The 23,958-nt window shown below is 57.8% G+C and overlaps 1 protein-coding gene and 1 long non-coding RNA gene across 2 annotated transcripts; both read right to left on the bottom strand.

The window, feature by feature from the left end:
* Positions 1-1,482: 1,482 nt before the first annotated feature.
* Positions 1,483-3,333, bottom strand: LOC129520170 (uncharacterized). Its single transcript, XR_008666498.1, has 3 exons — positions 3,254-3,333; positions 2,638-2,758; positions 1,483-2,035 (listed from the first exon to the last, which is right to left on the bottom strand). It is a non-coding gene; the product is annotated as an uncharacterized LOC129520170 (long non-coding RNA).
* A 9,177-nt stretch (positions 3,334-12,510) lies between these two features.
* Positions 12,511-14,299, bottom strand: SOCS1 (suppressor of cytokine signaling 1). The gene is made up of 2 exons (XM_055340612.1): positions 14,212-14,299; positions 12,511-13,733 (listed from the first exon to the last, which is right to left on the bottom strand). The coding sequence occupies exon 2, from the start codon at positions 13,681-13,683 to the stop codon at positions 12,964-12,966; it is 720 nt and encodes a 239-aa protein (XP_055196587.1). The 5' UTR covers positions 13,684-13,733; positions 14,212-14,299; the 3' UTR covers positions 12,511-12,963.
* Positions 14,300-23,958: the final 9,659 nt, after the last annotated feature.

A 23,958-nucleotide genomic window follows, 5' to 3' on the forward strand; every position in this document is an offset into this window, starting at 1 on the left:
ATCTCTTGTGAAGGCTGGAGGTCAGCCTCTACTGGGGCAGCTGGTTCTTTTCACCCCATTGTAGGACTTCGCATCCGTGTTCTCAATTTCTCCTTGGCACCTGCTTAACATCTTAATCTAGGACTTGTCTGGGCTTCCGACTGTTGCCCGATGGGTTCACCATCCTTGCAATAAGCCGGTTGTCTGGATTCTTTTTTTTTTTTAAGATTTATGTATGTATGTATGTATTTATGTATTTATGAAAGACACACAGAGAGAGGCAGAGACACAGGCAGAGGGAGAAGCAGGCTCATGCAGGGAGCCCGATGTGGGACTCGATCCCGGGACCCCCAGGATCATGATCTGAGCCGAAGGCAGATGCTCAACCGCTGAGCCACCCGGGGCGTCCCACATTTTTAGGAAGGAATCCAGGAAGATGGAGAGAAGGACATAGCCGGGGTGGAGTTCTGCGGCTCGCCACTCCACTCCAGACCCGCCAGCCAGTTGGCATGTGTGTGCCTCGCTGTGTGTGTATGTGTAGTTAACAGTTTACAAAGTCAGGGACCCAGCCTGGATGTGGACACTTGGGTCTGGATTCAGAACCCCACCGTCGTCTAATTTTGGCTTTGCCGCGTGTTAGCTGTGTGACCCCGGGGCGAGTCACTGCACTTTCCTGGGGCCTCAGCGTCCTCATCTGCGAAATGGGCATGATAACAGCCCTGCCCCTCTAGGGTGGTGAGAAGGACGAACTGAGGCGACGTGTGGGACGCTGTCGGCAGTGCCCGGCATCAGCAGCAGCCACGTACGTGGTGCGCACCCAAGTGTGAGAATGAGCCAGAGGCACAGAACGTCTCCGCCTCGGATGGATCCCGGGGGGCTGGGCAGCGGTGTGCCCCCAGGAGGAAGAATTTGATGGTGTGCCCCAGGAGGAGGAATTTGACGGGGGCAGGGGTGAGATAAGACTGTCCCTCAGGGGCCGGAGCACTTGTGTGTCACCTCTGAAGACCCCTTGGAGGATCACCAGCCTCCCTGCCTCTTGCGACAAAGCTCGGGGAGTCTCTGCTGAGCCTACTTTGGTGGCTGCCCACCAGCGCCCCTCCTCGCCCCTCCCCGGGACTCCCCATCTCCCCACCACAGGAACTTCCCCTCTCTGAACAGCAGCTTTCTCATCCTCAAAAAAGGAAAAAAAAATCTCAGGGGACAATGGAGAGCATCCGATGAAATGTGCCTCCGAGGTCAATCCTGGGCCCCCCTCCCGCCCCGCTCCCTGCGGCCTCACGTTCAAATGGGCACAGTCCTCCCGACCTTGTCAGCCGGGGACCTGGAGTTCGGTGCCTGAGATGGTAAGTGGAAAAAGTGGTTTCCAATATGGGTCATAAAGAACGTTGTCCCTTTTTAAAAACTTTTTTAAAGGAAAAAAAAACATATGTAATCTGTAGTGATCAGAAGAAAAATATACACCCAAGGCACTTAATACATGCATGATTGGTAGATTCCTTTACAAATTTAAAAACAAACATGGAAGTTAGGAAAGAACGTGGACTGGTGTGGGATGTTGTAGTGGGGGAGGCAGTGCGTGGGGTGGGAGCAGTGGGTATATGGAAACTCTGTGCTTTCCACTCAATTTCAGTGTGAACCTAAAACTGCTCTAAAAATAGTCTGTTCAAAAAAAAATGGGAAGGAACTTTTTTTTTAAAAAACGTGGAATTTTTTTTCCCCAAAGTTAAAAAAAAAGTCGGTTATTAACAAAACCCGTGGACCCTGGGGATGTGGAAGTGTCTGCAACCCACCTTTCCTGGAGGGCAGACACCAGGGAGAGCGGGGATCACCATGGGCCCCAGATCCTGCCAAAACTAGTCCTCGCTCTTCCAGGCCGAAGGGTTGTTTTGACTCTTAGCGTTGCAAGTGACAGCAACATAACTCAGACAAGGATAAGCCAAAAAAGGAAACCTGTGGTTTGTGTAACAGGTAAGTCTGGAGGTGGAGATCAGGTACGGCTGGATCCAGGGCTCACACAGGGCATCGGGGCTCCGGCTCCTGCTCCGTCTCTTCATCTCTGTTGACATAATGGGACACAACCACTGTCAGGGGTGGGAGGGCGTGGGAGTGGGGGCCCAGGTTAGAAGGAAAGGGCTCCTGTTTGTTCCAGCCCAAAAGTTCCAGAAGGGTCTCTGATTGATCCAGCTTGGGTCGTGTGCTTACCAACTGAGGTATGGGGCGCTCTGATTAGCCAGGTCTGGCCCACATCCACCTGCGGCCAGTGCTGGGACGGAAAGCCCCTCTGGGACCATCGAGAACCAGCAGGGTAGTTCCCTGAGAGCAAAGCTCTGGCTCACAGTGTGCTGAGTGTGGACCCTACTTTCCAGCCACCAAGATTTTTTTCCATGCTGTCCCATCCACCCTCCTTAGAATGTGGGGACAGAGACTGTCAGCTCAGGTCTGTGTTCTGTAAGGTACCCGATGCCTCACGGAGAAGGAGGGGGCCCTTTGAGGCCCTGCAAACCTGGGCCTGAATCCTGACTCTGACCCCGCAGTAGGCTGTGTGACCCAGGCAAGCCACTTTAAGGTGTGGAGGGTTTAAGCGGGGTGTGTGGGAGCCTGGGGCCCGGGGCAGAGGGTGTGCTCCCGGACAGACAGACATGGTGAGGATCCGGGTACCCCTTGAGTCTGGCTCAGGAGAGAGGCTGGGCACACGTGGACTGCTTCTGGATCTCCACTCCAGCTGGGAGTCCTGGCCAGATCAAACCACCATACTTCTTTGAGGTCGTAGTTTCTCCCCCTGCAAAAGATGGAGAGACGTATGTACTTTGGGGGCAGTTATATGGATTGTGGGGAATAACACAGGTCACTTTGACTATTCTGTTCCCTATGCCTCAGATGCCCTTCCCCACAGAGGCTGCCCAGGTGAACCCCTTCCCACTGGCGCTTGAAGCGGCTGACAGCAGCCCCTCCAGGGAGCCTCCCCTGATTGAACGTCTCCCAAACTCCTCCCCACGATTCCAGGGACCCCATGACTTACTGGTCTCCGGGTGCCCTCCACCAACCCTGAAGCCACCTACCTGTTGGTACCCGACTCAGGGGACAGTGAACCCCTCCCTAAGCCCTCCTCCTAACTCTGGGCCACACAGATTCACCTGCCTCCCCCACACCTAGCACTCTGGAGGCACGAATAAAGGTTTGTGGGCTGAGCGCATGACCCCCACACTCCCTGGGGGGGGCCCCCCTCTCCGGCACAGGCCTCCAGCCCTGTTGCCGAGGTTAGTGTGGCACTCACCAGGGTGAGGGGGCTCTTCGGTGAGAGATGAAGTCCAGGCGGCAGCTGGAAGCCCAGGCAGCTGATTTCTAAGAAACCAGCAGAGGAACAGGAAGGCCGGGGCAAAGCTCAGGATGGCTTTTACTTTCAGTTCTCAGGCTGGAGTACAGAAGGTGCTGAGGTTCCTGGTTGGGAGCGGAGGGTGTGGCAAGCTGGGCTTGCTGGGCTGAGGGTCAAGGACGCAGCCACCGCCACTAGACCAGGCCTGCAGCCCAGAGAGGTCCCCCACGGGGCCCGGCCACACAGCCATGAGCCCAGGAGCAGGGGCTGCGCACCTGAGGGCCTGCCACCAGGCTTGGCCACCAACACCTTCCCCTCGTTTGTTTGCCCTTTATTTTATGTGTTTATTTTTCAAAGATTTTATTTATTTATTCATGAGAGACAGAGGCAGAGACACAGGCAGAGGGAGAAGCAGGCTCCCTGGGAGGAACCCCATGTGGGACTCAATCCTGGGACCCCAGGATCATGCCCTGAGCTGAAGGCAGATGCTCAACCGCTGAGCCCCCCGGGCGACCCTGCCCTTTATTTTATACATGCCTTGGATTATTCATTCTTTCACCGGCTCATTCACTCATTCATCCGTCCACGCGAGGGTTCTTTCTTTTATTCTTAGGGCCTTTCTGTTCCCTTTCCTTCTTCATCCTCTCATCCTTCCTCTCCCTGCCCCCTCGCACCTCTCCCCTCCCCTTTGTGGCTCTGAGTCTGCCTGCATCCCTTCGCTCCTCTCTCTAGCCCCTCCCCTGCCCCCGCCCCCGCCCCCAGCGCTGGCTCCTCCCCTTCCCTAGCCCCGCCCCATCTATTGGCCCCGCCCCGTCTCTGTCTCATTTTCCTTTCTTTTATTTGTCCTGCATTCTCCAAATTCCACCATCCACCTAAGATAATGCTTACCACAGTTCCTTTTTGATCCTTTTAACGATTTTATTTATTTATTCATGAGAGACACACAGAGAGAGAGGCAGAGACACAGGCAGAGGGAAAAGCAGGCTCCCTGCAGGGAGCCCGATGTGGGACTCGATCCTGGCACCCCGGGATCACGCCCTGAGCCGAAGGCAGATAGATGCTCAACCACTGAGCTACCCAGGCGCCCTGGTTACCACATTTTCTAAACAAACGCCCCTCACCTGACTTTTTGAAAATCTAAATACCTCCTTTAGTGTTGTCTCAGGTGATGATAGTCATAGCATCTCGTGTTTGACGTGATACTTTTTTCCCTGATGCACATTGAAATAAACACGTGGGAGAATTTTTGCCAGTCCTATGCCCAACAAATCCTGTGGGGTCAGGGGTGCCCAGGTGGCACACCCGCACCTAGAGCACCCTTCACCTGCACGCCCTGGTATACCCATCTCTCCCCATTGCTCCTCCGTTTATCCTGCCATATGTCCTCACCATGGGCCTGTTGTCCAGAGACCTTTGTACTAGGCAAGCTTCTAAACGCTTTACAGACTGCATTTACTCCCCTAACAGTCCTGAGAGATAGAGACGATAATAATGGGGACACCAAGGCACAGAGAGGCTAGGTAACTTGCTTGTATCATGCACCTAACAAGTACCCTGCCTTCCTGGCACTCACAGTCTAGGAGACAGAGCAAACCTCTCGGCTTCTAGGTGTAGACTTTAACGGAGGCTGTGGTGGCCCAGCAGAACCAAGGAGGAATTCCTCCTGGGGAAAGTGAGGACTGAGCTGGGCTTTGAAGGTCGAGTAGGAGTTTGCCAAGTGAAAAGGAAGCAAGAGAAACATCAGAGGTTTCTCAGATTGGTCAACAGCCCTAAGAAATGATTAGAAATCGGGGATGACGGAAGCAGATGGGGAATGTGAGAGCATGATGTAGGCCTGGAAATGTACCTTGGGACCAGGTGGTCAGGGACCTCAAGTCCCATGGGAAAGGGGTCATATTTCAGTATCTAGCAATTGGGTTGCTCCGGCATCATCCTACTCGGTTCACATGATGCCTCTACTACTTTTACCGTTTGTGAGGTGTAGACAAGGAACCTAACCTCTCTTGGCCTCAGTTGCCTCATCTGTAAAATGAGACAGTAATGGTCCCTGCCTAGAAGGTGCTAGATAAGGGACGCTGCGGGGACACGTGACCAGGGGTGTGAGGTCATCAAATCTGCATCGGAGGCCATCGCACCTGGCTCCTCCCTAGCGCCTGTGGAGGGCGCCGGGGCCCACAAGTGTGACCTCAGCTTCCCCCATCCCGAATCCAGGAAAGGGGAAGCCGGCTGGAGGGCTCAAGCGTCCCTTCTCCACCCTGCCCCCACACCCATGCCCACCTGGCTGGGGGAGCCCAACAGGCCCCCCTCCTGGCTGGACCTGAGGTAGTTTCACTTTGACTCGCCTTCCAGGAACTGCGGCCCTTCCTGTCACCAGGCTAGCACAAAGGACAGAGATGAGACAGATGGCATCGAGGAGCCCAGGCTGGGCATGCTGGGGTTTCGCTTTCAGTGTCCTCTGACACGGGGCCCGGCCTGCCCTGCCGGCTCTTGCCTCTAATTGATCTCATGCTCTGCGCTTAGTTGTTTCTGATCATTCCTTTCATCCCTCAGGACCCTTTGAGATCCAGATGGTTACCCCATTTCACTAAGACTCAGAACCACTGAAAGCACTGCTTGCTAGGGCCACACCGCTGGCGGCCAAGCTGGACAGTTGTTTCCCCGGTGTGGGACAGGTGTCCCCGAGGGTCTCTGGATGATGCTGTCCGGTGAGATGCAGGGACATTTTTACAATATACGGAGCCTTCCCCCACCCCCCACCCCCGCCATGAAACACAAGTTCCTCTTTGCATCCATCCTTCGGGATCTTTCAGCTGAAGTCCACAAGGTCTGAGATGGGTGCTGTTGTGCCGTATACACCGCATACACCACCCTGGCACTTGGCACTCCCTGCCTCCTGCCTCCCAACCAAACGCGGAGCCGACCTCTCAGGGCAGCGTGGGACACCAAGATCCAGTTGGAATGTAAGCGCTGTTGGGATTGCACTACATTTTTTTCGGGATTACCTCTTGCTGGCTTTCCATTTGTGGGTGGTAATGATACACTTCCCTTTAAATAAAACTCACGGAGGAAACCAAGTGACTCAATTTGAAGGAGATAATAATCAAATAACAGACCAGCTGGCACCTGGATGGTACAAGTGGAGCTCAGCCGTCTCTGCCCTGAAGCTTCACAGGAGGAAGGGGTTGTAAATTCGGGTTTCCCCGCGTTAGGATGCCCTGGCCTCCGCCACCTGCCTGCTGTGTGACCCTGGGCGCTCTATTTAACCTCTCTGTGCTCAATGGCCTCATCTGCAAAAGGAGGATGATAATAATTACACCTGTTTCCTGGGTGGGGGGGCAGTTGTCCAATGATGATTAAATGAGATACTATGCAGGGATTACAGACAGCGATGCCTAGCGTCCAGTGAGCATTTGATGTGGGGTGAGCTGGGAGTCGCTGCTGTTCTTCATAAATGGCAAGTTGAGAATAAAGCCAGGTTTGCCTAACCTAATGCCTGTGTTGATTGGAATACGCCCGGGGAGTCTGTGTGATGCAAAATAACACGGAATTCTTGTCATCTGATAAAAATCACCGTATTTGGGTGGTGATCCATTTCGTTTCCACTTATCTTGAGTCATGGATCCTCATGACCCTGTGAAGCAGAGCAGAGTGGGTCTAATTTTCATCGTATGGATGAGGCGGCTACTGTCACACAGTTGGCAGAGGCAGGACTCGAACCCAGGTCCTGGGGCCTGGCTCTCTCTGTTCCAGCAAGCTGCCTTCCACAGCAAGATGTGGGTGGGGAGGGGCCCTCCGAGGCTGACTTACACGGGCCATGCGCCCTCCTCTGCCTCATCATACTTCTGGCTGCCCTTCCTGGAAGCACCCAGGTGTGGTAGGCAGTACATGTGTCACCACCTAGGCCCCTGCAGGCCCTGAATGTCACCCTCCCAGCCCTGCTCTTGTGCAAGATCCAGCTTTCTGGCTCTGAGTATCCCTGTCCCTGCTCATCCTCATTTGCATCTGTGACCCCCCACCAGCTGCCGGGGCTGCCCCAGAGCAGCTCGCCAGGGGGTCCCTTCCAACCAAGGGGTCCTGGCCATCGTCCTAGGCTGAACTCTCTCGTGGCCTTGCGCAGACGTTACCAGCCCACCGCCTCTCCTGCCTTCCCAGTCTGCACTGCCGGGAAAGGGCGGGCAAGTGAGATGCTCGAAGCCCTGGCTGCTTCCGTGGCTCCCACACCCTCCAGGGGGGTCCTAAGTGGCAGAAACGAGGCATAAATACATGAACTGTTGAGCACTGCAGTGGATGAGATACACCAGGCACCCGTGGTCACAGTGCCTTGGCCGTTCACGCACCCACGGGGGCAGTTCCTTTGCCTTTTGAGCCTGTCTCCCTGCGAGGCAGCCTGGGTGAAGTACTAATCAGCACCCACGAGGTGCTTAGTAAATGGCAGTAGAAATGAGAGAATCAAGAAGCAGAGAGAGCCAGTCACAGTTATTGGATACTATCTTATGTTATTGTTACTATCTTGTGTTATCTTGTGTGAAGGGGTTATGAGCACCCCTTTACTTAACTTCACCCATAGGGTGTGAACAGTTATTCATCATTTCCAATGAGGGAGATAGACTTCAGAACCTAAGGGCTGGGTGAGTTGGGGTGGGCAAGGGGCCGTGTGGACTGGGATGGGGTGGAAGCGCTTTCTGGTCCCTGACTTCCTTAGGGCATGCACGTCTGGGCCTCAGGGCTACTGCCAGGACCCTGGGAGCCCGGAGATGGCCAGCGTGCAGTGCGCACAGAGCAGCGCGAGCGCCAGGTGGAGGTGGAGAGCACGGCCCACAGAGCCTGCTTGGAGTCCATTGCCTGCAGGTGAGGGCAGGGCGGTGACGTCATGGGCGTGCAGCACATGGAGGCCCTCACCGCCAGAGCCTTCGGAGTGGGCAACGTGGCCCAGGCTGGAAACAGCACCCACCACCTACCTGGAGCAGCCTGGTGTGTGCAAAGACCCGGTGGCACGAGGGAGCAGTGAGTGCTGAGCCCAGACATGAGGGCAGCGGTGGTGGGGTGGGTGGGGGCACCTGAAGGCCTCCCGAGTCCTTGTAGGAGGCCTGGAGGAATGGGGCTTGGAGCTGCTGACCCCACAGAGGGTGTGTGTGGGAATGGGGGGTGCAGGGAGGTAGGAACTGGGGAGAAGCCGTCAGTGGAGAACGTGGAACCTAAATTTCCCATGAGGGTTGTCTGCTGACCAGGTCCCAGGGCCAAGAGCACCCAGCGCTGGCACCACTGTTCCTGTGTGAATTTGCTTCCTTGAAAACCGCACTGTATGCGGGACCTTGAGGCTCTCCAGAATCAGGCCATGTCCATGTCGAGCCCTGGGGAGTCTCTGGATAACGGTGGTGGAGGCCTCAAGCCATCTCCTTCCAGGTGCTGCACGTCCTTCCCCAAAGTTGAGGCCCGCTCGGCCCCGCACAGGTGGCGGCTGGCCCAGGAAGTCCCTCCCTGGGCCTGGGGGGCCATAGCCCTGGGGCTCTGTTAGACCCAGGCTTGGGGTTTCTGACTGATGCCTGGTCCACACTGGGTCCCTGCCCCCCTGACTGGCCAGTGCTCAGGGATCTGGTTAGGAATAAGCCACACCCCATCCCACTCCATCCCCAAGTCCACACAGAAGGCAGGAAGCCTAAGGCCATCTCCCGGGGCCTCCCTGCCTTAGTCAGAGGGTCTGGTCACAACACAGAAAGGATGGGGGCACGCCAGCCTCCCCATCACACTTCCAAAGCCCCGGCCCCTGCCCGCCCTCCCTCCCACCTCCTGCACTCGGTCCCCCCAGTTCCACCAGCCTTGGCTCGGTAGGGGGCTGAACTGCTTCCCAACCCAAGGTGGCCTTTGCACTTGCAGTTCCCTCGGCTGGCTCCTCTGGGCATTCCAGGTATGACTCCAGTGTCACCTCACAGGAGCCTTCCTGGCCTTTCTAACGGAGTCCCACCCACTGTGCAACCATCATGTTGAGCTTTAATCTGAGTGAGGATTGTCACTACTTGGAACGTTCTGGTTCTTTGAGTCTCCTATCGTGTTACTTACTGTCCGAGGCCCCAGGTGTCTGGAGGTGAATGCCAGGAGAGCAGGGGACCGTTCGTTCCCTGCATCCCCTGGGCTCAGAGCAATGCCGGGATCATAGTAGGTGCTCGGGGAATGTGTGTTATGTGGAGCTCAACTCTCACTCAGAGCCCTGATGTCTTGCCAGCTTGTTTGCACCTCTAGGGCAAGAGGCTCAGCTCCTGCCTGGGGGGGCGGGAACAGTTCTGCTCCTAAGCTAGGGATGATCAACCAGGTGGGGTGAGAACTATGAATATACATTTTCGTGGGATTCCTCCTCTTTCAGGAACCAATCGCCTTTAGAGTGGGACGGACCTGGGCGAGTCTTGGCTATCGCTGGGGCGCTCTGTGACCCTGAGTGAGTGGCTATAGGGCTCTGAGCCTCCATTTCCTCATCTCTAAAATGAGGATCAGAGTCTCCAGCCCAGGGGCAGCTGTGGTGCAGGTCCCACACCTGTTCCTTGCCTCCCCCATCAGGCCCCAGAGCTGCTGCTTTCCCACCTTCTGCCCCCACGATGCCCAGTCTACCCACTCTCAGCGGGGAGGAGATGTCAGCCACACTTGGGCCCCCGATCCTGCCCCCGCCACACACAAACCCTCCTCTCACTTTTCATTCTTGTAAATTGACGCCAGTGCTGCTGAATCATGAAGCTGAGGTTTGAGAGACGGAGCATCTGCACCACCAGGGAAGCCACATGGCACACACTGCTCCTCTACTGCCACCTCCCCTCCCCCTGCTACCACCACTACCACCACCACCACCACCACCACCCCCCCCCACCTCCCTGGCCACCATCCCCAGTGCTTTTCCTCTGCAGCAGTGGTGTGTGCACTAGATCTCAGTCACACGGGGCGGGGTGCAGCTCCCGGGGGCTCTTAGGTCACTTTAGGTCACTGTCTGTATGTTAGTATAGATTTAAAAAAAAAAAAAAAGACTCACAGGGAGAAGGTGGCCAGCTCCGGGGAATGTGATCAGAGGGGCCTTTATTCTTAGCCATTCTGCTCCAGGTTTTCTAAAGGGAGTGGTTTGTGCGGGGAGGATGTCATTTTTAAACACTTTTTTTTAAGAACGATGACAAAGCCCTGAAAATATCATAAGCTAATTTGTTTCTCTTTAGATGAGGACCTGTTTCCTCCTCTGTAAAATGGGGCTGTTAACAGCAGCCAAATTGTAAGTCTGGGGAGGGGTGGTTGAGTGTTTTCATATAGGTCCTGGGGCCAGGAATGGTGCCTGCGCAGTAACGCTATATATACACATATATTCTGTATGTTGGCTGCTGCTGCTAGTTAGGCCCTCTTTGGGAGGCTGTGTTGCCTAGTGGTACCCCGCCTCCAAAGAGGTATTAAGTTTCGCCACTTACTTACTGTGTGCCCTACTTTGTGGCTCCCACGAGCCTCAGTTTTCCTATCTGTAAAATGGGAGAGAGGTTTCTAACTCACAGGCCAGCTGGGAGATTCAACAAGGTAGCACAGGCTCCCCCAGCATCCAGTAAGTGCTAAGTGTCTGTGGTGTGCCCAAGCACTGCCTTCTTGGATTTCTCCGTTTCTCCGGGCACTGTCCAAGCTGAGAGGGGAAGGTAGGGGGTAAGGGGTGTGAGACAGGGAAAGTCAGGAGGACTAGACTTGATCCACACAGCAGTGAACAAAGGGCAGGGAAGTGGTGAAGGGAGACGCAGTCGCTCCTTAGAGGCACAGAGACAAGACGTCACCTCCTTCCCTCCCACCCCACCTTATTAAAAGGATGCAATTGCCAAAGCGCTCTGAGATCCTAAATCTCTCCTGGCCATCCTTAACCTTGAGGCCTGGAACCTATTTAATCCCCAAGACAGGCCTGGGCTGTTCCAGTTCTCTATCAAGTTAATTTTATGTTGCACTTTCAAGTCTGAAAGGTATTATTAAATATTAGGACACTTCATCATAAGCGTGTCCAAGGCTGCAAAGAGGGCCAGTCCAACTTCTACAAATGAAGTGCAACATGTCCGTGAGGCTGTTTAACCCTGAACCCGAAAGTGACTCAATTCACCGGGTGTGGCCTTACAGCCCTGGGTGGCCAACATGGCTTATCTGTCAGGCCACTGACACAGGACTAGCCATAGAGCCCATGTGGCGGGCAATTTGGGCGATGTGGGCCAGCCACACAGTGCCCTGGAGCAACTCTTCTGTCTCCCAGCTCCTGAGAACTCAGCCTTGCCTGTGATGCAGACACCTGCTGCTGAGCGTTACAGCAACCACCTCCTCCAGCGAACCCATTTTAGAGGTAGACACTGAGGCCCTTAGAGGCAAAGGGAATTGCCCAAAGCCACTAGCAGGGCCCTCCTGCCACCACAGACCACAAAGCATTTTTCTGGCTCCCAGTTGTGTTTTCACCAAAAAGTACATGAGACAGAACAGGACAGGAAGGATGAAGTCAGGCCCAGCCCCGTATCTCTATCCCATCTGAAATATGTCTCCCTCAATGCCGAGTTTCAGAATGTGCCACTCCTCCTTCCAAAAAGTCATCAAGCCCCCACCCCACCCCCACCTTCTTCCTGGAAGGTGTTGTGGTCATAGAATGAAAGAAGTTTCCTCTCTGTCATCCTTTTCAAATAGATTCTGGGTGGACAGCCAAAAATGGGCCTTCTCTGACATGGGGAATGTCATGGGGAATGGCCCCCTGGGGCGAACGTGCCCCTGCCCTGGTTGTCTCTTCTGTAAAAAAAAAAAAAAAAAAAAGACGCTAAGACCCTTGCTTCATAGGCTTCTCAAATATAAGCATGTAAAGCACAGAATAGGGTATGGCACACATGAAGTACTCACACACTGCCATTTTACCCCACACAAAATACCCAAACTGGCCCAGCAGTTCCTCTCCTCCTGAGAGCTGTGGGTGTTAGCATGCAGGTTCCCCATCCATCCATCCATCCATCCATCCATCCATCCATCCATCCATCCATCCGCCTCCAGCCAAACAGGTCTGTGTTAGGACCCCTCTGCCCCAGACCCATTCAGAACCAAGGACAACAGGTCTGCGTTAGGACCCCTCTGCCCTAGACCCATTCAGGACCAAGGAAAACAGGTCTGTGTTAGGACCCCTCTGCCCTAGACCCATTCAGGACCGAGGAAATCCCTTCAGCAAAAGCACACGCTCTAGAAACCTTTTTTTTTTTCTTAAAAAAAAAAACTTTCATAACAAAGTTTATTACCTAAACTGGCTGTAAAAAATATAAAATAGGATTCTGCACGGCAGAAAAATAAAGCCAGAGACCCTCCCCCAACCCCTGGTTTGTGCAAAAATACTGGGTATATGTAAACATGAAGAGGTAGGAGGTACAAATTCAGGCCCTGGCCCCAGATAACAGGTTAAGCTGCTACAACAACCAGGGGGACCCAGAGGGAGCACCAGGAGGGGGGGTGGCGCCCTCCCCGAAGAGAGGGGAGGGGTCTGCGGCCTCGTCTCCAGCAGGTGGGGGGGGACTGGGAGGCGCCTCGCCCCCCACCCCCTCCGCGCCCGCTCCCTCCGACCCAGGTGGGGAGGGCACCCACGTGGTTCCAGGGCAATTAATAATTAATAAAACGAAAACCTAACAAGGCCCCCGAGTTAATGCTGCGTGCGCGGCCGGTCAGATCTGGAAGGGGAAGGAGCTCAAGTAGTCGCGGAGGACGGGGTTGAGGGGGATGCGCGCCAGGTTCTCGCGGCCCACGGTGGCCACGATGCGCTGGCGACACAGCTCCTGCAGCGGCCGCACGCGGCGCTGGCGCAGCGGGGCCCCGAGCATCCGGCGCGGCGCCGCCACGTAGTGCTCCAGCAGCTCGAAGAGGCAGTCGAAGCTCTCGCGGCTGCCGTCCAGGTGGAAGCGGCCGGCCTGGAAGTGCACGCGGATGCTCGTGGGGCCCGAGGCCATCTTCACGCTGAGCGCGAAGAAGCAGTTCCGCTGGCGGCTGTCGCGCACCAGGAAGGTGCCCACGGGCTCGGCGCGCAGCCGCTCGTGCGCCCCGTGCACGCTCAGGGGCCCCCAGTAGAAGCCGCAGGCGTCCAGGAGCGCGCTGGCGCGGGTGATGCGCCGGTACTCGGCGTGCGAGCGGAACGTGCGGAAGTGCGTGTCTCCGGGGGCCGCGGCCGGGGCGGGGGCCGGGGCCGGGGCCGGGGCCGGGGTCGGGGCCGGGGCCGGGGCCGCGGGGGGCGCGCAGGGCCGCGCGCGCGCGGGGGCCGCCGAGGACGGGGACGGGGACGGGGACGGGGACGAGGACGAGGACGAGGTCGGGGAAGGCTCTGGCCGCCGTCGGGACTCTGCTGCCGTGGAGATTGCATTGTCGGCTGCCACCTGGTTGTGTGCTACCATCCTACACGCGGGGCCAGCCGGACGGGTGGGCCATAGCGTCCGGGGGTGCGCTGCGGGGGAGACACGGGCGCTGAGCCGAGCGCTGGGGCGCGCCCGGGCAGCAGGGGGCGCCGACCCCCAGGGCCCCCGGGGAGCCCCTCCGGGCGGCGGCGGGGGCAGGGGGGGTCGGGGGTGCAGGCCGTGCCGGGGCGGAGTCCGGCCGCCGGGCGACAGGGGGGCGTGGAGAGGCGCGGGAGAAGCCTGCCCCGACTGCGGCCACCTGGCCCTCGGCTCGCCGCCCCGCGGCCGCCGCCTGCTGGCCGCGCCGGGCACTGGCGCCTCGTCCGGGCGCGATGGGCAAAGACGGACGAGCTGCGCCGCGGGCGCCCCGCACGCTGGGGGCTGCCGGGGTGGGGCCGCCGGGGGCCAGGGGCGTGGCGGACCCCCGCGCGCGCAGCCCCCGGGGCCGCGCCTCCGCGTGTCCCGTCCTGCCCTGTCCTGTCCTCCCCTCCCCTCTCCCTCCCCTTCTCTGCCCAGTGCCCCGCTCACCTGGCGGCGGGGCGCGGGGCGCCGCGGGCGGGGCGGCGGGGGGCTCCGGGGCGGCTCCTGCGCATGCTCCGGGGCCTGGAGCCCTGCAGCTGCCACGGCCGCAGCTCGCTCTGCTCCGCGCCCGCCCCTGCACCAGTCTTTTAAACCGGCCCGGAGGTGGGGCCGTGGCCCCGCCCCCGCAGGCCCCGCCCCCGAAGGCCCCGCCCCCGCAGGCCCCGCCCCGCCGCGCCACTTTCGGTTTCTTTTCCGCCGTGGTGCCCTGGCGCGGGCTGCGCGAGCTCGTCCTTTCCCACGCCCTCGGGGACCACCCCCCTCCCCTGACCCAGCCTCACCCCCGTCCTGGACCCCCGCCCCCATCGAGGGTGCTGGTCCCGCCCCTGGACCCGCTGTGGCCCGGATGCCCCCTTCGCACCTGGAGACCCCACCTGGGCCGCCAGGACTAGCCTGGGTCCCAGATTTCTGCAGCCAAGCCCTTAGGATACTCTGCACTGGCCCTGACACGCCCCTCTCCCCCGCCCGCAGGTGTCTCGGCACCGTCTCGGGTAGGTCTCTAACCTCCGCTCCGCTGGAGTCAGACCCTCCCCCTCGGACTCCGGGGCCCCACCTGCAGGTCCGGCCTCGGACCCCTCGGGGCTGCTCCCGCCGCGGAGCGGCCCCCCCCCGCCCCGCCCCGGCCCCGAGCCCTCCGGCAGCTGCCCCCGCACCCCTCCCAGCCTGTCGCTGTCCCTGGTCTTGGCTTGGGCTTCCCAGGAAGCGGTGGCCTGACCACAGGCTTCGGAGGAACCCTTGGGAGGCGCAAGAAGCGCGCCTCGACGGCGCATGTGAGTTCCTCGGAAACCGGGCGCGGCCGCAAGGTCCCTGGCAGTCCTGGCTCGCTCTCCCTGCTGGGGGGCAGCCAGAGAAACTGAGGTCCCGGTCGGGGGCTGTGGGCTGCAGCGACTGGCAGAGGGGTGGCGCTGGGCTAGCGTGCCCCGCTCTCCTATTCTGGGGAGCGGAATGGCTGGGCACCTCCAAATGCACCTGGGAGCTCAGCAAAAAGATGGTTCGCTGATGTGATGATTCCAAAAACCTACTTTGAATTGTCCTGGCCTGCCCTCCTTCTCCTCCAGCCCCTACCTTATAGAGTCCCCTCCCGCTGCTGGGTCAAGTATCTGCCCCTCCCCGGCACTCCTGCCTGGGGCTTGGGACCACGGGGGCCTGATGGTGCCGGCTGTAATTTGTGCATTCGTGTGTGCGTGATCCAGTGAGCACGGATTCGGTGCCTGGTTGGTGCGTGTAGTTTGGGACGAAAGAAAGAACAAATGAGGGTGGGGAGCTAGTGAGTGGGTCGTCTGTGTCTCCGAGTCCTGCAGGGTTGCACAGAACCCGGGCCTGGCTGGGGGCTTGGCGAGCCGCCTCACACTGGCACACACTGCCCTCTACAGGCTGCTCTCGGGCAGCAGCCCAGGCCTCTCTCTCCGAAGCCCTGATGGGTGCCAAGGTCCTCCTGCCCGCCTCCTTGGCGCTTTCCTTCCCAGGCCCCAGACTGTCTGTGTTTCCTCTTGAACGTAAGGGGGTGGCCCAGAGCCAGCCTTGCCTAGGACCCCATCAGCCCCCTGGATTCGTGTTGGCAGCCGCTGGCGTTGGTCCTTGATGGCGTTGTCTTGGGTCGTGAGTGTGTATGATGTGTGTGTGTGCACACTCGGGTGCACCGGTATGCAGGGAGGTGGGAGAGAAGATGGAGAGGCATGCGTGCACCAGTGGTCAAGTGCTGTGGGCATTCCAGAGCACTTGCTGGTGCTGTGTCCCATGGTGGGTGACAGATGAAATATAAAGTAGTGGTCAAAAGCCAGACCTTGGACCCAGACTGCCTGGATTCCAATTCAGCCATGCAACTCTCTAGCCCTGTGGCTCGGACCTTGTAATTAGGCACTCTCCCTTGCTTTCTCCATCTGTGCTACAGGAAAAACAATCGTACCCCCTTCCTAGCGGCAGGGATTAAAGTGAGTGATTATGGGTCAAGTGCTGACAACAGTCCCTGGTCGTAGTAAGCATTCAGCAGGTGTCTGCTGTGGCTGTGGTTCCTCTGAGGGTGCTTGTGAGTGCGGCAGTGTGTTGGAGCCCCTACCCACGTGGCTTCGTCCCTCATGCCCGTTTTAGAAGCCCCAACCGCAGGAGCACAGGCCAGAGAAGGATTGGGCAGAGTAGAAGGAAGAGAGTTTTGTAGGGGTGAACCAGGTCCCTGGATGCGGGCAGAGGGGAAGGGTAGCACCTTCCTCTCCCTGGAGCTGGGGGGGTGTGGGGGGTCCAGGCCCAGCGAAGGCCAGCAGGCCCGGCTGGCTCCTGCATGACTTGTCTTCCTGCCAACACATCTCCTTGGCAGGCCTCTGGGCAGAGGGAAACCTATAAATAGCTGATGGTCCATATGCCCCCCTAGCCTCCTATTTGACAGCCTCCATGGCTACGTGGGAGAGTCACTCTTTTTCTTGGGGACTGGGGTCCCCTTTTCCCAGCATCCTGGCTTGCTGCCACTCTCAGCAATGCCTGTGGAGCCCCCTCCTTCATTCATTTACTGATAACTGTGACCGATCGGCCTAAGCTGACTGTGTTAAATGCTTTACAGTCCTTAGACCATTGGGGTGGCCCAACGACCCAATCTGTCCATTTTACAGATAGAGAAGCTGAGGCTCAGAAGGGGAGTCCCTTGCCTGGGGGCACGCAGCTCAGAAGGGCAGAGCTGAGATTTGCATCAGACCTCTAAAGCCTTCACTCCGTCGACTGTGCTGTAAACTCCCCCCCCACCCCCAATTCCAGGTGCCCTCAAATCCTGGTCTGTCCAATAAGAAAACAGGAGATGCCAAAGAAAGCAGAGATTCCTGTGTATCTGGAACCCACCTAGGGAGGAGGAGCAGGGACAGCTGTGCTCTGGCGGCTTCCCTCCCATTTTTGAGCTTGAGGCGGCCCCGGGTCTTGGCATCCAAGCCTCCGCCTCACCCGCTGTGGCTCCAAGTCCGTCTCAGAGTGTCGGTGACCTTGCCTGCACAGTGGGCCGGGTCCCCTCCTCCCCGCTGACCAGATCCTGGTTGTGAAAGCCGTGGTGACTCAGGCACAAGTCGCCGAGCCCACGTGGGTTCTCCTCACCACCAACAGTGACAGTTACTCTAGCCCTGGTTTCGTTTTCTGAAGTCCTAGGTTCAAAATGAAACCACATCCAGATGCCAGAAGGGAAAAAAGAAATATGCTGATTGATGAACATCTGCCTCTCCCAGAAGGCCGGCCCTGGGCTCGCAGGAAGCCAGGTAGCACGGGAACCAGGTAGCACGGGAGCCCCGAGGAGCTCCGACTGCACGGCCAGGGCAGGCTGCGTTCACTCTCCCCATGCCTGCTGCTTCCCTGCTGTGTGACCTTCGGTAAGCAGCTTGCCCTCTCTGGGCCTCGTGTGCCCCATCTGCAAAACGGTCCCTGGACGCTTTATGCCTCACAGAGCAGCAGTTGCGTGCAAAGCCCGAAGCCGAGTGCCAGGCACAGAGCAAGCGCTCAGCACGGGGTGACTTGTGGTCACAGGGCGGGTGGGACAGCCCTCTGTCCACAGCTCGCTGGGCCACAGCCTGACATGCGGGGTGGCCCTCCTCCCCGCTGGGCAGGCCCCAGGCTGCTTGGATGTGAGGGGTCCAGCCAGCAGCTGGGGGAGGGTGGCGGAGAATCAAAATCCTGGCCCATAGGGCTTAGTTTTTCAGTTTCTCTTTCCCACTTTGGCAAAGTTCTGCTGGGAAAAGCCACTCCTGGCCGGGACATGCAATCCTGAAGTTGTCCTCGGCCCTGGGCTCCTCCATCCTGCCTGCCTCCAATGCGTGGACCCCCCCCCCCCACTGAGCCTCCCATGCAAGCCTGTGCCTCAGGGGAGCCCCTCAGGGGGGCTTGCAGCGTGGACTCCGCGGTCAGCTGGCCTGGGTTTAAATCCGTCACTTAATCAGTACGTGGCCCCCGGCAAGCTTCTTAGCTTCTCTGCGCCTCAGTCTTCTCCTCTGCAAGATGAGGGCAATAAGGCACCCGTTTCCCTCCTTCAGGATCAATTCCGGGGGGTATTGGTTGAGTGCCTGCTGCCTGCCGGAGCTCTTCAAGCAGGGAGAAGGCAGGGAATGCGTTTCAGATTGTGGGGAAATGGAGCAAGGGAGCGACGGGCTTTGTGGGCTTGGGGCAGGAGTGAGATTGGGCGGTCAGAGAAATTGAGGGCTTTCTAAAAGCGGGCCGGAGGGGGCTCCAGGCAGAGAGCAGCTCGTGCAAAGGTCCTGTGGTAGGAATGCTTGAGGACCAGAGGCAGGCATGGTGCAGAGAACAAGGCAGTGAGTGCAGGGGTGAGGCATAGGGGTTGGTGGGGGTGCAGTCCATCAGGCAGGGCCTTACTGGGAGGTGGGAAGGGCAGGAAACAGCCCCAAAGCCCCAGGCAACACTATAAGATTGGGCTTGGAAAGAGCCCTCTGGCTGCTGATGTTCTAGACAGCTGAGTCTTTCGCCACAATGACTCACAGTAGAGGCCTTGCAACACACTCACAACTATCCCTGACCCGCCAGGGTGTCACCACACCATCCCCTGAAATGAGTGCAAAGCCAGTAGGGACACTGTAGTAGGAGAGAGCACTGTTGAGGAGTCCAAGGCCCAAGTCCTGGAGTCAGTCCTCACTTCCCAGGAGACCTTGGGTTTACTGAGCCCCTGCCCTGGGCCAGATGGCGACTTTTTGGTGTATTGTCTTATTTACCCTCCCGCGTGGCTCCGTGAGGTGGGAATTATGTGTCACCACTTAGCCGATGAGAAGAGCACTACTCGCTTAGCTGGTGGACTTGGGAAAGGTATTTGGGGGAGGCCGAGTCCTCCTGAGAGGCCTCTGTCTGGAGAGGCTGCCTCGCTGCGTGGGGTAGAGCCTGGTCCCAGCCCATCCTGAAGGCAGGAATGATTGTGTGCTGCTGGGGACACTTGAGTCCACGGAGAACGTTCTCCTTTAGGGCAGAGGAGGCCAAAAGGCCAGGAATGGTGACATGCGTCAGTGACTGGACTCCAAAGTGACGATGGGATGGCTCCTCCTGGCCCTGGGGAGACTCGATGAGAACCTTCCAGCAGGCCCCTTATCCTCCCCATGTGACAGGTAAAGAGACATGGGTCAGAGAATATGTGAAGTGGGTATTAACCAGCTTTCTGGAAGTAATGGAGGGGCAGGAAAGAGGATTTCTGAGAGCACTGGTTGTGGAGTCCAGACATACCTGGTTCCAGGCCCTGCTCCCCTCCACCCCCCACCCCCCACAACTCAGTGGTTGGGCATGTGCCTTCAGAGAAGGTTGAAACGTGTGCCCTGGAGAAGCAGGCTCCATATAGGGAGCCTGACGTGGAACTCGATCCTGGGACCCCAGGATCACACCCTGAGCCGAAGGCAACCACTGAGCCACCCAGGCTTCCCACCCGGTGCCTTTTCATCAGTAAATCCCTCATGACCTCACTTGGAGCCTATTTATTCTATTTTCATACACTAATAAGCCAATCCGGTTCCCATCCTTTTTAGGGTTTCCCATAAATGGCAAATTAAGTGTGAGCCGCTGAGAGCAAGAAGCGAGGGCAGCTACCTTTGGCAGTTGACAGAGGGCATAAAAGCTATGAACCTGGACCCAGACCCTGACCTAGAGCAGGGCCACCGAGAGTCAGGGCCAAGATGGGGCCCAGAGGAGCGCTCAGCTCAGGGGCCGCTCGCTGGAGGAAAGCGGTTGCGAATGGCAGGCACCGGGAGGGGAGCCATTGGTCTCCGTTCTCGGGCCGGGGAGGCATCTCGTTTCAGGGTGCACAGAACCAGCAGGAGGCTGGACAGGGGCCCATGCCCTGGGAAGCCCAGTGTCTGCTGGCACAGAAGCCCCCCTCACCCACCCCTGGCCAGGCCGGCAGGACCCCGAGCACACTCTGGGAGGAGGTGCTCCTCGACCTGCATTTGAAGGGACAAGTGGTTCTGGGCCAAGGGACAAGACGGGAGCATGCTCCTGGCCGTGCAGAGCCCAGGCAAAGGCCTGGGGGCACACATTCGAGGCTGTGAGCGTGGCAGGCACGCGGCTAAGGGGAGCAAGAAGGGCTGGCAGGTGCTGGCCGTGGCCTTTCCCTGCCCCGCGGTGAGGAGGCCCTCTGGGGAGCACCCTCTAGGCCACCTGGCCTGCCCAGCGAGCCCAGAAAGGGGGCTGCGGCCACCAACCTGAGAGCAGGTAACGGGGGCTGCAGCCACGGAGTTTATAAACAGCACTCCCCTCTCCGCCTCTCTTCAGAGGCAACAGAGCTTTGCTGAGCACCTACTGAATACTTCACGGACGCACTTTCCTTTTTTTTTTTTTCCTCCTTAATTTACCTTTTTCATTTCCTCGTATAAAATAAAGTACTTTCCCCTCCCGGGACGTAACTGCAGGCACCGGCCTGGCCTCTGTGCTCGCAGCTCTTTTTCTGTGCACTTACATAGCTGCGTTCCCCACCCCGAGCCCGGCCCCGTGAAAACACGGTGTTGCCGTGCAGACTGTTTGCCTCTACCTCCTTCTCCATCTTGTCCTTTTCACTGCTGGTGATCTGGGGGGAGGGAGAGAGAGAGATTGAGAGAGAGAGAGAGAGAGAGAGAGAGAGAGGAGAGAGAGAGAGAGATCAACTCCTATTCTTTAAAAACAACAAAACTGGGTAGTATTTCCCTCTGACCCCAGTGCGTTCATAGATAGCATCCCCTGTGGATGGACACGTGGGTTGTTTCCAACTTTTGGCCCTTGGTACCCGTGTGTGAGAAACACTTTGTACACTTTTTTTTTTTTAAGAGAAAGAGAGCTCACGCATGAGCACGTGCACGGGCATGGGGGGTGGTGCAGGGAGGCAGAGGGAGAGGGAGAGAGAGCATCCCAAGCAGGTTCCATACTCCACGTGGAACCTGACATGGGGCTCGATCCCCCAACCCCGAGATCATGACCCGGGCTGAAATCAAGAGTCAGACAGTTAAACCCCCCAGGTGCCCCAACACTCTGCACACTTTAAAGGTTAGCAGGGGCCGCCTGGTTGCCTGCCAGCGTGTCTGTGCACGGTTCCCCTCCTCAGCAGCCGCAGGGACAGTACCTGCTCCCCGGCACCCTCGCCGGCACTTGTTACAATCCACCCTTTTCCATTTATGCCCGTGCAGTGGGGGCATAGGTGGCACCTCCGTGTCGCGTGAAGGCCTGCTCACTGACTGAGTCGACAGATGTTCCCCGAGGTCCTCATATGGACCAGGCTCCGTGCTGAGCCCTGGGGATGCAGCCGTCGCAAACAAGGGGGCCCCTCGGACCGCTCCTCGGAGCTCGGAGAGGTTAAGAGCCAGGCCTGGGGTCATCCAGCAAGGGAGCTGGGAACAGAATCTGGGTCCGTACGGCTCCGGAGCGTGGGCTTTTTTTCCCTCCGGAGTCCCACCTCAAGTGGGCATCTCAGCCCAGGACCTGCAGCCTCTCCAGATCTGCTTCCACCCCCCACTGGGCCCCCCCCAGGACTGCCGGGGTCCCCTCAGTGGTCACTGAGGCCCATAGGAATGGCATTCCCCTGGGGGCAGTGGGGCGGGGGGGGTCGCACCGCAGGTGCGGCTGCATCCCACTGTTTCCCAGGCCACCCTTCCCCCACCGACATCCCACCCAGATGACATCTCCCCGCGTCTGCATGGCCTCTTGGTGGCTGAATTTAGCATCTGTTTCTGTTTCCTGAATTTGGGTTTCCAGCAGACTTGCCCCCAAACTATTGCCTCCCCACCCGAAACCAAGCAAGTGAAAGAATGAATCTGTGGTTTGATGTTTTTCCTCTTGTCATCGGGTGACTGACTGCGTGAGGGGGTTGTGTGCCTGTGAGCCGCCGGCTGGCGTGTGTTGCAGTGTGGGAGGGGAGGCGTGTGTGTGTGTGTGTGTGTGTGTGTGTGTGTAGGAGTCCACATGTAAACCTAGCTCTCTGGCTCTGAGCGGGCTTGGCTTGAATGATGACTTCTTTGTCTAGGGGACTGGTTACCTGCGCGTACCTGTGCAAGTTTTTCCTGAGCGTCGGTTTCAGGGGCAAGTGGGGTTAAGGGTGGGTCCATGTGACACAGCCTGTCTGCTTCCCGGTTCACTTCCTCTGTTACAGAGATGGTCTCTCCACAGTAGAAGATCTCCTGCCTTCAGCGATCATATTACTAAAGGACACTGCCCAGGAATAGGGAGGTCCTTTGGTGAGTAGGGCTCAAAGTCGCTGACCTTATGGTCTGACCCTCTGTGTCTTTCTGCTCCCTTAAAATGTGCTCCCCAGAAGGGCTTCCCGGACTCTCTCTTTTTTTTTTTTTTTCTTTTTCCCGGACTCTCTTGTGCTGAGGTGTCAGGGGACTATCACGGCATAATCTGGGCTTACATTTTATTTGTTTGTTTTATTTATTGTCTTTTTTAAAAGTGGGGCTTGAACTCAAGACCCTGAGATCATGAGTCGGATGCTTAACCAATTGAGCCACCCAGGTGCCCCTTGGCCTTACGTTTTTACTAGGAAACCAGGTGGTTTTGGGCAAAGCGTGAATGTTTGACCTCAGACTTGCCCTCCAGACGACCTTTTCAAACCATTTCACCCCTGAGGCTTAGCTTCTTCGTCTGTAAAGTGGGAGCAGTGGTGCCGCCCACCTTCGGTGTGTGGATTCAGTGGAAACATTTATGTCAAAGCATCTGGCACCTCCTGGGTGCTCAGTGCATGGCGATTTCCCCAGCCCACATGGGAACCTTCCCCACATCCTCTCATAGGTGCGTGGTGCCCACCTGGAACCTCTCAGGGACCCAGGAAGCGCAGACTGCACCAGGCCCTCTGCCAGACGCTCAAGTGTGCATCATCTCAGGGACTCCCCCCACCCCCAGCCCCAGTGACACCTTGGGAGATGAGAGAGGAGCTCAGAAAGGGAAAAAAGCTGGGTGCTGAGGCCACACAGCAGAGATGGGATGGGGACTCTCCACCTCCTGCTGCGGCCCGGGGCACGCGCGTCCCAGCTCGGATCAGACTACCCGTGATTGACTATGGCAGGATATTAGTCTCAGGTTGATACATAGGTTCTGAAATGACCACCTTCCCGAGGCTCCCTGGGCGTCCGGTCCCCTTCCCTGCACTGCGGACACCCCCATTGCTTCCACCCCTGTCCCCTTCCACCTGTCTCACCCCATTCCACTAACCCTAAATGCCAAATGAAACACAGAAGCAAGCATCCGTGGACATACCAGGAATAGCAAGCATCCATGTGACCCCGGTAGGCATGAGGGGAGTTCTTGGGGGAAACAGGGCTAATGTGAGTTCCCCCAGCTAGGAACTTGGGTCTGACCCCAAGAGGCTTGGTGATTTACAAGGGGAACCAACCCATTCCCACTGTCTGGTACTTCATGCCATAGGAATTGCAGAGTGCCTTCTCTGCGCAGAGCACCAGGCCTACCTATCCTACCCAGGCCTTCATGCCCACCACCTCTTTGAGCCCTCCCAGCCATCCACCAAGAGCACCCATTTTACAGATGAGAAGGCTGTGGGTCCATGGTTGCCCTGCATTATATGAACCTTGCTCCCTTGATACAACTGGATTGTGACTAGCAGATCGTGGGTTGGTTTCTGTGTTTGTGTATCTTGCTTGTGTCTCTTTCCCTTGTGTGCCCTCTGTGTCTCCAGAGCCTAGCACAGCGCCAGAACACCCCTGGCCCCTTAGTAAAAGTTGGAACAGTGAGGTTCAGAGAGGCTGATCACCAGCTCAGCATCACAGC

The sequence above is a fragment of the Nyctereutes procyonoides genome, unplaced genomic scaffold, assembly GCF_905146905.1.
Source record: "Nyctereutes procyonoides isolate TBG_1078 unplaced genomic scaffold, NYPRO_anot_genome, whole genome shotgun sequence".
In the NCBI taxonomy this organism is placed as follows: domain Eukaryota; kingdom Metazoa; phylum Chordata; class Mammalia; order Carnivora; family Canidae; genus Nyctereutes; species Nyctereutes procyonoides.